General features: G+C 41.3%; 1 protein-coding gene across 4 annotated transcripts in view; it reads right to left on the reverse strand.

Annotated features, from left to right (window-relative positions):
• Nucleotides 1–12,577, reverse strand: part of GRK5 (G protein-coupled receptor kinase 5) — a 229,373-nt gene extending 216,796 nt beyond the window's left edge. For 2 of the 4 annotated variants that reach the window (XR_006292229.1, XM_027826655.3), the window contains exon 1: nt 12,261–12,577. Coding sequence is in view for 1 of the 4 variants with exons in the window: in XM_027826655.3 (XP_027682456.2) it covers nt 12,261–12,312 (52 nt within the window). In the remaining 3 variants the exon portion in view is untranslated. The remainder of the gene's footprint in view (nt 1–12,260) is intronic. The other 2 variants (XM_037905857.2, XM_043551422.1) reach the window with 1 other exon arrangement.
• Nucleotides 12,578–14,597: the final 2,020 nt, after the last annotated feature.

Below are 14,597 nucleotides of genomic sequence, written 5' to 3' on the forward strand. Positions count from 1 at the left end.
ATGAAATAGAAGCAGCTAGGTTACTACTACACGAATTCTGCAGCCCTTCCCAGGCTCATCCATCTTTCCCACCATTCTTGTTAGGTTTTGTCCTTTCAGTTTAACTAGTATCCTTGCAGAATTTCCAAGAAATGCTCTACTATGCTTGTGGGATTTTCTTCTTAAGAATATTGACTTAAATTCTTGCTCCCTGTCTAATCTTTCCAACAAAGCAATGTGCATTTTTAAATCCTTCAAGCAAAATAATTACAAAGATAATCCAGCACAGTGTAATCAAACTGCAGGGTTCTTTATTTTCCTAGACTTTTAATTTAATTTTGTATCCTGTGGTCTCCTAAAAAAATATTAGGATATCATCTTTTATTGTTTCGATTACATGGCTGTATGAAATGAAGAGTGGCTGGTTTTCTTCCCATTCACTGTTACACCATATACAACATTGCTTAATTTTAAATGACTCTCACAGGGGTAGGTCTCACTCTGACGAACAGGAATTTTATGCTGAACTCCCATTGGCAGTAGTGGGAGCTATGCATGTAAAGTCTCCTGCCCAGCAATGATAAAAGAGGCTCCTTAGATGTTTATGGAGGAAAACAACTTCAAAGGGTGTGGTTTGATTTTTTTTAAAATGCATTCGTGGGATTAGATGTTATCTGACTTGGGCTTCCAAGAATTCCCATTCACTTCAGTGGGACTACACGTGCTTAAAGTTGGACATGTGGTTAAGAACTTTGCTTTACATCAGTGGAAATCAGGAGTAACTCCAATGAAGTTAAGGGAGTTACACTAGTGTACAAAGAGTGTGAGAAGACAATCGGCTCCACATTCAGCTGGATAATGTTAGCCCGGATTGACAAACTAAATGCTGACTCTGCAGTACATCCTAAAGAACCAATTCAAGCCCCATTCTGGCTCCAGGATCTGCATGCTCCTATTCTAGCAAGTCCAGTGCAGGCCTGGAGCCTCGAGCCTTCCATTAAAAACATCCTGCCCTCAGCACCTAGATATTCTTTGTTGGTTAGCGTGAACAGGAGCTCATTGGTGGATCTCAGCTATCGCAGTAACGCATGGAGATAGATGAGCTCTTACACATCTACGCCTCAACTCTTACAGGACTTAAGATCACCACCAACACTTCATATTGCAGTCAGGAGCAAATAGACTAGAGCAGCCTTTGGAGCAGTGGTATAGCAATGCTTGCCCCAGGGAGCATGTTAAGTAGAAGAGCCATTATATTCTTCACTAGCTGTAGCTTCGGAGTGGCCTTCAACACGTATGAGCGCAGGGAGATAATGCCTGGAGGTGACACAGGTGGATCTGGATCAGACAAAGACTTCTGTTCATTTTCTCTATTCCGAGTTATCAGAGTAACTGATCTCTCTCCCACAAACACATACACTGTAGTTAGGTTGGGGTACCAGCAGAATGATAAAACACAAATTCAGATGGGAAATAAGGTGCAAATTTTTAACAGTGAGGATAATTTACCATTGGAACAACATACCAAGGGCTGTGATAGATTCTCCATCACTGGCAATTTTTAAATCAAGGTTGGATGTTTTTCTAAAAGATATGCTCTAGTTCAGAAGGAATTAATTCAGGGACATCCCATAGCCTCTGTTATGGAAGAGATTAGACTAAATGATCACAGTGGTCTCTTCTGGCTTTACAATCTATGAACAATGAGTAGGGCCCTACCAAATTCACGGCCATGAAAAAACACGTCACAGACTGTGAAATCTGCTCTCACCCCGTGAAATCTGTACAGTATAGGGTAAAAGCACAAAAGACCAAATTTCATGGGGGGAAACCAGCATTTCAAATTGGGGGTCCTGACCCAAAAGGGAGTTGCGGGGGAAAGGTCGCAAGGTTGTTGGGGGGGGGGGTCACAGTATTGCCACCCTTACTTCTGCACTGCCTTCAGAGCTGGGTGGCCGGAGAGCGACGGCTGCTGACCGAGGGCCCAGCTCTGCAGGCAGCAGCGCAGAAGTAAGGGTGGCGATACCGTACCAGGCCACCCCTACTTCTGCGCTGCTGCTGGCAGCCTTCAGAGCTGGGATCCCGGCAGGCAGCCGCTGCTTTCCAGCTATCCAGCTCTGAAGGCAGTGCAGCGGCCAGCAGCAAGACGGAAGTAGTACCGCACCCCCCCCCAATAACCTTGTGACCCTCCCCAACTCCTTTTTGGGTCAGGACCCCTACAGTTACAATACTGTTAAATTTCTGATTTAAATAGCTGAAATCATAAAATCCTATGACTGTGAAATTGACCAAAACGGACTGTGTATTTGGCAGGGCCCTCACAATGAGTGTGTGCCTATGGTCTCAGACGGATACGTACTCGGGGCAGCTCCCGCTGCCATGGATACACTATTTTTAATGTGCTAGTTAGATCAAGAGCTAGTGTGAGTATGTCTGTCTGCTCAATCACACCCCCAAACTCAAGGTGCTGACATACCCTCAGAAATCTTTACCCAAATTCTTTACTCCAATACAGAAAAGCAAAATCTACCACAAACCCATAAATGTTGTTGGTTTCCTGTAAATTCCTTTTTGACTGATTGTTGTTTTTTTTTAAGTGAAGATAATTGACTACCTTTTCCGAACAGGACCATGTGAAGACACCAGTATAGGCATTCTCCCCATAAGTAAAAGATTGATTATTTTCCACTGGAGGAAGATAATCCCATTGGGTTAATGGAGCAGATAAAAGTAACTATTCAAGCCACTGTAGTTAATGTTTGCTCCAGAAATTCCCATATACACCAGGAGTTAATAGCTTCCAATATATTATCAAGTTAATAACCCAACAGACTAGCACAATGTTAAATAATTTTTACCAGGAAGGCAAACCAAACAAGAGGAGTGGCTATTAGGCCATAGTATGCTGATTATAAAGCCCAATTCCTAAGTCATATCATATGTCAACAGATCAAGAAGGACACAGTCCTAATTTCTTAAAAAAAAAAAAAAGCCCAAATCCTCTTCTCTTGGGCAGAACAGAACCTGAAATGCCAGAGGACTCCACATATCAAGAGCAAACTACACACCACAATAGACTGACTCAGTCAACAACAGACACATCCACAGGGGGCCAAGGGGAGTGGAGTGTAAGGCCAAGCAGCATCAGTGTTGGTCTGACTTGCACGAGATGTCAGGCAGGCCTCTGCACACCCTCAGCAGACAAGAAGTGGAAAACAAACAAAGTAGCTTAAAGCAAAGTTTGCCTCCTTCCACCTTCCCTGCCCCAAGAACAAGAACAGAATAACCAAGAATGAAGCCCCCTATGAATACTGTATCAATCTCATTTTATGTAATGGTTTTTGCTGTTACCCACTGGCTGTTTAGCCTAAGTTCGCATAATCTTTCTGTGAAGGCCAGAAAACTCATATTTTAATGGTTTTCTTGATTCATCTAAATTGGATCATCATGAAAATAGCCTAAACTCTTGAGACAAATTTTTCAAGAAGAAATGGTTACATGCTTTAAAGGGAATACTCTGTTTTTTAATCCTCTATTTAAAAGTAAACTGTCGCATTCATACTGATTTACTGTATTTGAGGCAACAATTTCTATAGTGACTCCCAATTCCATTCTTGGAATTTATTTATTTCTTGGTCTCCACTGGAGAAATCTTCCCCTTAACTCAAAAGAGTTGACTTATCTTGGTTTTATCATGTGTTGATTTCCTGTATCTTTATGGAAACAACTGAGATCTTCCTTACAATAGGTTTATTTTTTGAAAAAAATATCACCTCTAATGGGCTGCAGGACATGAAATCAGATGCTGCACTCAGCTGTCATGGTTTATGAACCTTGCTAAAGTCAAATTACAATAATCATATGCATGTTAATGTTCCATTAGGAGATGAGTGACACGAGTCATTGCCACCAGATAGGGTCTGTCACTACAGTGAATCTCTTTCCTTCTAAATAGGCCCTGTCCACTTCTATTACCCTTTTTAAAATTCTTGTCCTACAGCTGAGTTCTCAGATACTGAAGTTTGTCTTGTATAAGATGTATTGCTAATCTATTGGCAATAAGGACATGCTCAAATCTGTATTGGTATCTTCCAGAAAGGGAAGTTAAAAGTATGGCAATTTGAGGACTGGCTCATTTCACATCTTTGTTTTTTATATGGTGACAGGGTGCACCCATAACAAAAACATTATGATAGCCATAAAAATAGAGCATCCTATTTGGTTAGAGCCATCAAAGAACCTGCTTGGGTGGCATAAGTATATGTTTCTTTTAGTATTGCCGTCATCCCTAAAAAGGAAAAAAAAATCATATTTGTGTTGTGTTTTTAATGGGTTGTGCGTTTTTTGTTTTGTTTTTTGCTTTGATTGGGTTTTTGTGTAACCATTCTTTTGAACCACAATATCTGAGAAAATTAATAGTTTCTCTTCCAAACTGGCCCTTCTTTAAAGCTAATTACCATGATGACCAATTCAGTTATTTCTAAAACTTTTTAACAAGTTTGTAAAGAACCTAGCAATATATTTTAGGATTATGTTGTCTACAGAAAACTTCTGTGCACAGATGCAGTACCTTAAACCAGGCAGGACAATGTCTTTCAGGCTTTGAAATAGTTGAAGCTTGACAAAGAGTCAACACAATAATCACTTGGGGGGGGGGGGGTGTTTAACCAAATTGTTAGTACTATACATAAGATTTACTTTTATCATGGGTCTGTATAGGACAAAGCACTCTTTGAAAGATAGTAGATTCCAAACTAGAATATGCCCTCTAGCAGATCCATTATTATTTTTAAACATGCAGTGAGTGGTATGGAACCATGACTGCCTGGATCAGTTTTACAGCTTGTATTTCATATGTAGTTTATTGTTTTTAATTCACTCTCCCTAATATTCTGTAACCACCACCTTTTTTACAATAATAAAAAAACCCTCTTAAAGAATACTGTTACAGCCTCACTTTGGCAGCAGGGTTGTTTGTCTATTCAGTGTTGCCAACTTGTGTTTTCATTGTAAGTCTTGCAATATTCTGTGTTTTTTGAAAAGCCTCAATTCATGGAATTGTGCAATTATGTAAGAATCTCAGCACTCACTCTCTTTCCTTACAAGTTCCTAGCTCTCATGGTTGAGAGCTTCCTGAAAACATGAACCCCCAACGGCTCAGTACCCAAAAGCAAATAAAATAACCCTAAATTTATTGCTTTTTTTTTAAATCTCATTTTTAATTTAATCTCATAGTTTTTGGGGGTGGTGAGGTGAGGGGTGACTCAAGATTGTTAAGTACTGGAGGCTGGTAATACTAATGTATCCAAATATCTTTTAAAAGTTCCTATCCTAAGCCCTGAAAAGGAGGACAAAAGTGAAATGATTTGCCCATTGGCTGCTCTCCATCACACAAAGTGTGTGACCTTTTAAACAGTTGAGACAAAGGCACTATCCAGATAATCATATTTAACAAAAATGTCTTAGCAGTGTTATTTATGGCACCTAAGAGTTATATAACTGGTAGAGCTAGTACAATCTAATTTACTCTTCACACTTTATACCAATTGTCTCAGGGGACTGAAATGAACAGAGAAAACAAAATTAAACTGATCTTGGTCAATTTCACATTCTAGTTCATTCACTGGCACAAAGTAGTTTTCACCTTCGGCCAGGATATGAGGATGCTTTTATTTTTTTAAGAAAAAATTTTCAGGGATATTTAAGAAGAAATGTGAAAATATTTATATTAGGTTTTGTGTATTTTTATCTTCCAAAAATCCATGAATTTTGAGCCTCAAACACTGAATGTACATATATCTTCTGATTTCTCCTTGCTACTATATATATAAACACACCTAAGTTTATTATGAGCTTGCATTATAACCCTCTGTTTTGCATTTTTACAGGTCGGATATCTTCTTGATTGAGGTTTACTTAGACGGTGTCAAGTTGTTTTCATTTTGGTAAGGACTGTAGCATCGGGTAGCGCTGCAGCACTTGCACTGTGGAAAGAAATCTCTCTCTCCCCACCATGTTCCCTTTTTGCAAGAGAATTTGGCATCACAATCCATACTCCTATTTCCTGATTTCTTGTGACTCTTGTTATTCAACCACAGTGAACGTCCTAGTGGTTCATGCAGTGTAGTTGTAGCCATGTTGGTCCCATATTACCTGACCCACCTTGTCTTCCTAATGTTTTGGCATGCTATGTACAGTGTATTTAGTGTGGCCTATTCTGGGCCCAATCTGCTCAGAGTAGGACTTTTGCCTGAACAGGGAAAGCAGGATTAGGCTCTTTAGGGCAAACTTTGCTCACCTCCAAGCAAAGCAAACTATGATTTTTCTACTTCAGGGCTTTATCATAATAATGGAATTTGCCAGAGAAAAAGTTGCTTTTGTGCACACAATGGTTGAATGAGTGTTTAAACAAGTCAGTACATCGGCTACTCTTTCTGAGATCACGGAAATGGATGCATTATAGCAAAACTGAAAGTAATATTCATTTCATTTACTTTAATGGACAAATACATAAGGGTATTCCCGTCCCCATTATCTTTCATGATAAGTACTTAACCTGGGAGGGAGAGACAAGTATGGGAGGGGAGGGACAGCTCAGTGGTTTGAGCATTGGCCTGCTAAACCCACGGTTGTGAGCTCAATCCTTGAGGGAGCCATTTGGGGCAAAAATTGGGGATTGGTCCTGCTTTGAGCAGGGGGTTGGACTAGATGACCTCCTGAGGTCCCTTCCAGCCCTGATATTCTAGGATTAAAAAAGGAGAGATCTGTCCCTTAGTGGTACTCACCCTCTAGTCTCTTTCCTTGCAGCTTTACAGTCATTGTTTTTTTACCTATATCTTGTGTTTTTGAAACATCAAGGCCTCTGTGTTGTGCTTTTATCTTAAGTGTCTGGGCAAGTGTGTATTACATATTCTGGTTTTCCAAAATCATGACATGACTGGATGACTACACTTATTATTATTTAGCTATCTAGTTTATCTTCACGTGCTCCTTACCCTTGGTGCCTGTTCTTTTTCAAATTAATAGAAGATGGTCCAATGTATCTTTTTTGTTCCTATCAATTACTTTTTCTGTTTAGTTAACCTGATATAATTTCTACTGAAACCTCCTAAAGCCTGGTAGTTTGTGTAACACAATGGTATATTGAGAAAAGAAATATGAAACTGAGGAAAGGTCACTTAAAAAAAGAGAGAGAGAGAGAGAGAGAGAGAAACCTTCACACTCAAAAACACCATTAAAAAACCCCCACAGATTTCTGAGTACAGCTGATAACTCAATTAATAATTTACATGATTAATATTGCCTATAAAATCATGAACATCCTGCAAATAGGTCAAATTTTTCTTCAGTTTATTCATTACTTGCAATTGTTCAATTAAGGTTTTTTTCTGTGCAAATTGTTTATTCCATGACTTGCAATTTGAGCTGCATTGTTCATTTATGACTGGTCACATAAGTCACAGTGCATTGGTTTTGTTCATAGTTTGGATGAGTGCAATTCTTTATTATAATCATCAGGTTTCTGGCATGGCTGTTTTATACAAACAATATAAAGTTTGCTTTCCAGGTCAATTTCAGCTTAAAAATCCACTTTCCACTCATGGTTGTGCCCTATAACAATCACAAAATGAGCTTGCATAAAGGGAGCACAAGCAAAGCCAAAGTAAATGTTCTAAAAACCAATATTTGCTGGAAAATATTTATCTAGCTCTACTTCCAAGTCTTTGACATAGTTCTCCTTACTGGATTTAATGTTGCAGGCTTGTTGAAACCTTGGTTTAAAACCATTTTGAAGCCTTGCCCGAGTACTCTGGGCCTCACTCTCCCATTGAAATAGAAGGCAAAACTTCCATTGACTCCAGTGGGAGCAGAATAGCCCCCTTTTGTTACAATGTTTTGCTTGTCAGAAAATGTCAAGCCATAGCCATTGACTGAACCTCACTATTTAGTTTAATTACTTTCTTCATTTCCATCTCTTTGAGTGACTCCTGCGCTGGTGGAGCTCCTGTAATTTTCAGAACATCCCTATTGTTTCAGGGCAGTGTTGTTGCAGCCACATTGGTCCCTTGAAAGCTCATCTCTCTCTCTCATCAACAGAAGTTAGTCCAATAAAAGATATTACCTCACCCCCAGCATCTCCCCCTATTGTTTCAGCTAATATAAACCTTCACTCTTGGTAAAACAGCAAAGGCCCGAGTCCTGCCAATACTTATGCATGTGCTTAACTGAACTGGAAGTACAATTAAGAACACGCAGAAAAGAGTTTTCAAGAAAAGGGCCAAAGTTTTTGCAAATTCAGTTTCAGATGCAGTTACTTGTGACTTAAAAAAAAAATTACTTAAGTCTTGGTATTCAGTACAAGCAGGTGTCTCAATCATCTACAATTGCTTCAGAGAACACAGATTTTTTTAGGACTATTTTACTTGTTGCAGTTTGTAATAATATCTTGAAAACCACAAGACAATCTGTTACGTATCTTTTTCCTTTAGTATTGTGGGGTCATCCAGGTGTACTAGGCTCTTATTTTTAAAACCCCCTAATGCTATGAAGCATTTTTTTTTTTAAAGCAAAAACCACACACACACACACACACACACCCCAACAAATTTCACAAACTTTTCAGCCATGGAACAAAAGACATAAGGTAAATTTGGGGGCTACAAACCTAGAAGTTTTACTGTACCTTTAACTTTCAATTCCAGCTAATGAATTTGTTATACAAATTCTTTCAATATTATTGGAACTTCCTTGACGATCAGGGTAGCAAAAGGCTATTCAGTATATAGCCATATTTAAAATTCTTGCAATACATTGATTTTAAAGTGGCCAATTTTAGTTGGATGTATTCCTGGAGATTTCATCACATAACAATCTTTAATTAAAGATTAATCTTTAATTCCTGGAGACTCCAGGCCATTCCTGGAGGGTTGGCAACCCTAGCTGATTCTCTGCAAATGACAACTGTATTTCTTAAGAACATTAATACTGGTGTTTTAAAGTATTACTAGATATCTTAAATCTGAAATAGACATACTGGTGATGCCAAATCATATTCTAAGTGTACTGCAAAAAAAAAAAAAAAAAAAAAAAGGACCCACAGCCAGTGAGTCTCAAAGCCTGGGCCAGCTGACTTGGGCTCGGGCTGCAGGGCTAAAAATGGCAGCATAGATGTTCAACTCTGAAACCCAGTGAGGGGAGATGGGACTCAGACCAGGTTCCAGCCCGAGCATCTACACTGCTATTTTTAGTCCTGTAGCATGAGCCCTGTGAGTCTGAGTCAATTGACCTGGGCTCAGAGACTCACTTCTGTGGGTCCTTTATTTTTATTTATTGCCATGTAGACATACCCTAAGCCATTTGATAAAAACCCAGCAGAAAATAAGAATGCTTTAGTTTGAAGTCAGAAAAGACTAATCCACTGATCTATGGCTAGTATTCTTTGAATGTACTAGAGAGAGAGCGCGCATGCGCAAGCAAGCACATCTTTAATTCTGAGGATTTCATGGCTTTACTCTGTAGGTAAATCTCAAAATACCCCGTGAGTTATATAAATGTTGTTATGCAGTTCTGACTGTTTTGTCTCAGGCATTCATGCGCTAGTATAATGCTGAGTGGAGTAGTTGAAATTCTCTCTCTTTTTTTTTTTTTTTTTTTTTAATAACACTAGTATTCCTTTATTTGTACTCCTGTAAGAAAATAGGAATTGCCAGACTGGATCAGACTTGAGGTCCAATTCTGGGCCAGTGTCCTGTCTCTGGCAGTGGCCGGTACCAGTTGCTTCAGAGGAAAGTGCGTGAAACTCTGCCGTTTATATCACATCTAGAACAGTTTTGCTCTAGTAACTGTTTTCAGTATATTGAAGTTTAAGAAATGTTGGATTCACATATTATTTTAACCAACCAAAAAATCAGGGCTGCAATGCTTGCACGAAATAATTCCATCTGGGGGCTTAAGAGAAATTTTAACATCTAGAAGCAAAAAGTTCCTCCACGTGGACTTGTTTCCTTGTAAATCACACCAATTCTGCTCTCATTCACCATGCAATTTTCCCTGTTGTATACCTCTGTACATAATAAATCTCTGTTGAAATGGTTTCTGTGGAGAGGGGATCCCCAAGGTAAAATTGCTGCCTGGTTTAGGTCCCAAAGTTTGGGGGCAAACTGGACAAAAGGAGAAGGAATGAAATAAGAAGCTTAAAACATTAATTCCTGAGCTGTTTGTCACTGAGATCTCCGGATGGGTGCTGGTGGAATGCTGACAGAATGAACAAATAAATATCTTGTATGATCATCTCAGACATCCCTTTCTGAGGCTTCTCAGGAAAATCTAATTCCTTCGCCCAATAAATAAAGGTTAACCACCCCCACTAAGAATAAATTAGATTCGTACAGACTAAAGCTTCACAAATTCAACTTTATAAATAATATAGGGTCTGTTCCTCCAAGGGAAGAAAGAGAGAGGAATATCAGAAGGAGATAGGAGCCTATGTCAGAACTGGCTCCATACTAAAGATTTTGCAGTAATCTGATATAGTCACACAAAGAGGAATTAACTTTCTATCCCTCTAAAGCCGTGGCACTCGGAATGGCCTGCTGCCTATACACATGTAGTGATCTCAAAAGTAATAATTTTGACTGCCAAGAGATTTGTTTCCCCAAGCCATGTAACGTATAATAATTTTCCAACCACCAGGTGGCTCCTCACAGATGTTCTCGCTAGTGGTTCTCCCCCCTCCCCTTGAGCTCTTAGCCATCAGTGGAATACAATCTCTTGCACACAGGTGTTCACACTGTCCTTACCACACAGAAGAACTCGAATACCATCAGGATTAGCCAGTGGAAGGAAGCTACCTCTAAAACACTGGAGACCCATAAAAGTGATGTTTTCAAATTCAAAGGATCAGATGTGTTATTCCGGGAGGGACACCACATAAACAATGAAGACTGTTATTGTTGATGGAAACTTCCATCGCCCCAAGGAAGAAAAAAAAAGGGGGAGGGGGGCATTTGAAATAAGTGTCAGATGGTTTTCTAGTGAATGGAAGGTTCCAAGGAGCGATTTAATTTCCACAAGTTTAACAGCCAAAGGATACCCTGCTGCATTATCTAATGAAAATCCAGCTGAGATCCGTGCGTGCCATATAAACACAGGGCTGAGACTGAGAAGGGGAAAGATGTGCGAGATACCGAAGATATGGGAGTCATTATCTTTTTGGCAAGCGGTTCTTCATTCATCAAACGCAGTGAATGGAAATATTAAATACTGCAAGCCAGGTTAATGAGCTGTTCCGTTATGATCCTCTCAAGATGTGAAAGCTTCGCACAGGGTACCCTCTGAGCCAGGCTCAGTAGAAACCTAATCATTCAGACCAGAAAACCACTTCCCCCTCTGAAAATACGCTGTACACACCAGGGGTATTTTAGAGTCATCTTCAGCAATGCAGCTAGCTCTGTAGCTCGCCCGGATATTTTTAACGTATATGTTGCATTTTTAAAAGGATAAGCATCGATCTTTTTAGCGAGGATTTTCTTTTAGCCTCTCTCGAGCCCCCTCCCTTCAAGCATCAACCACCTCTCACAAATCGAACCAGACCTGCCTTTCAAACCAGAACGTTTAATAGCAGTTGCATACAATCATCTGTTGGTAACACAGCAAGCAAAGAAACAGCCGCCACTTCAGCTATTCACACACAAAATCCCCCCCGAAACCCGTGCATTATTTTGCAGATCGAGGTCCCTTTTCATATGCACCGTAGAAGCTAATTGCATGTCACCTCGCTGCGTTTGCATTTACTCGATTTTCCATATAAAACTGGATTAGGATAAAAAAAATATTCTTAAAAATGGACAGTTACCGGCAACAGTATAACACCTGATAATGCCGACTGAGGCAATGGCTGTACTCTGCCAGTCGCACCATCCAGAATAAAAGGCTATTTGCATATTTGCTAACCCTTTTGAATGAATGCATCTGCAGCTGACCTTTCACAATAGCACAATCTGTGGGATCAGACTGGAGAGAAGCGGTGACTATTTCACCCTTATAATCTCTGCGATCTCAAAAATATCTTCCCGCGGAACCTCCTCACAGCTGGAGACCAACATTCTTTTGTTTCGAATGAGCATTTTAAACGCAGGTTCAGCCCACATGCAACCTCGAGAGGGATCGGAATCAGCACGGGGTCTACAAAGCCACCGTATGCCTTTCCCCCGTCCTCCGGTTGTGCATTGCCTGCCACGACCAGGAGGGAAAATGCGACAGGGATGCTCCCTCTCCCTTACCTTCCCTGGCTTTCAGCAAGACGGTATTGGCAACGATATTTTCCAGCTCCATTGACAGTATCAGCCAGCCAAGGTAGCGGCACTGCAGCAGGGATGTCAGTTGCTGTAGGTGCTGCTGATTCTCTGTACGACTAGCAGCCTCCCTCCTCTAGTGCATTATTCCTCCTTATTTCCCCCTCCTGGAGTTTCCTCTTTCAGAAAGTCACCGCTCGCGCCCCCCTCACTAGTGTTTTCTCCCCCCCCTCCGTATTGCTCTGCTACTCCATTCTCCTCCCCCCCCCCAACCCCCCCCCCCGCCGGGCTCTCTCTGATGGTTTAGTGTTTCAGATGCTGCTGCCTCCCCCTCCCTCCCCGGGGGTGTGGCCCTGTGAAGCTGGTTCCGCAGCATTGCGCAGGCGCCGTCCTCAACAGCTGGTTCATTCCTCAACGCTACGGGACCGGGAATGCTGGGAGTTGTAGGCTGAGCGCCTGCTCTGGGTTTTGGCTTGCACCTTGGGAAGGAGACCTCCATTATGTAAACCCAGAAGGCGAGGAGTTGCCAGGGCCATATAGGGGCTATGACACATTGCATCTAATTGTTTTGGGAGGCTGCAAATGCAGCAGATCTGCATAACGTAGGCAAGCAGCCAACAGCCCAAGCAATTGCGGGGAGGAGGAGGAGGAGGAGGGTATGTTTAATCCCTTGCAAAGTATTTCAGAGTTCCCGGAAGTAGGACACTAGTTGTTGCTCGTTAGCTTTTCTGATGGGGGGGGGGGGGGGGGAAATGAGCCCCAGAGGAAAGCACCATTAACAGGAGACTTCAATCACCCAAGTTCAATGAAACGCTCACATTATTTTGAAACCGCTGAAGCTGGGTGGGAAGGCGGGGAGACAGCCATGCCCCACGCTTCGTGCAAAAAGGGTTGCACGCTCTGTGGCTTTGCACGAAGTTGTGAATTTACTACTGGCGCCTGCGCAATGGAGACACAGCAAGGCAGTCGTGTATTAGCCTTCTAATGTGTTTTCTTTATAGTATGCTGCGGGGGAAGAAAGAAAGATGCTTTATGCACCCTATACTGTTAACGATTGTTTCCAGAGACCCTTGTTGAGTCACATAAACCGAGCCGCTCAGCTCCTTCCTCGGTAAAGAAAGCTTGGTTTCCTGTAGGTCTCACTTCTTGAGAGGTTACGGTCCCACGAGAAACACGATTCAAACGGGTAGGGGGTTGGGGGCAGGCCCTTCATGCATTTCTGTGCGCCGTAGTGATTTATAACACTACTTTACCAGCAGCAGCGGGGCTAGGTCCGCGGAGTTAATCAGCCACAGCCCCACTGCAGGGGTCAGCTTGTATTGGGGCGCCCTCCAGTGGCTCGTGGTCGGCAGTGTCTAATGGAGGTACAGTCACCAGGACACGAAGCGAAATCCTGTCTCCATTACAAGCAGTGGGAGTTTTGCCATTGACTTTATTAAGGCCAAGATTTCACCCCCTCAGCTTAAAAAAAGTCATAAGGCCTTATGAAGCCTCAGGTGCTGAGCCCCTACAACTCTCAGCGACTTGAACTGAAAGTATGAGTGCTCAACAACTGCAAAAAAAATCCAGCCACTGTTTAGAAACAAAAGATGTCCTTACCTGTATTACTAACTGAATTACTACTTATTTTATAGGACATACTTGGTGCCTTTTATAGCTAATGAAAACAGACTGAGCAATTTCACTTTTGGATTTGGACAGTTTCATTTCAGGTTGGTTAGATGCTCATCCATCAGCACAGCCACAGAATAGTTTGTTTGCAAACAAGGGAATGTTTTACCAAACCCGCACATCTTTAAAAGCAAACAAACCTTCCTAACCAGCAGTGACTTTTAAAAATGTTTTTAACCCCCAATTTTAAGGTGTCAACCTAACAAGATCCCCTTATGCTTCCTAAGTGCATTTCCCCACCCCTTCTACACCCATCCTTAAATAACCACTAATTTCAGTAGGAACCTTGCTTTCAGCTATGTTCATGTAAGCCTATTAATTTCAGAGGGGGGGGGGGGTCATACACACGTTACTGAAAGGAAGACTAGACTATTTGAATCCTACCACTATTCCAGTATTTGAATATCTGCTATATAGAACAGGTGCCATCTATTAGCATGATTCTGATCTTATTTACACCTGTGTAACCCAAGAGTAACTCCACAGAAGCCAAGGTAATGACAGCCACATAAACAAGATCAGGACCAGACTCATTACATTCAATGAACCCCCTTCTTATCTGCATTAATTAAATCCTTGTGAAGCAACCCAGATTAAAATGCCCAGCATGTTCTTGCAAGTAGGATATAATCACCGTGTCTTCCTATCTTTGTG

Source organism: Chelonia mydas, chromosome 7, assembly GCF_015237465.2.
Source record: "Chelonia mydas isolate rCheMyd1 chromosome 7, rCheMyd1.pri.v2, whole genome shotgun sequence".
NCBI lineage: Eukaryota > Metazoa > Chordata > Testudines > Cheloniidae > Chelonia > Chelonia mydas.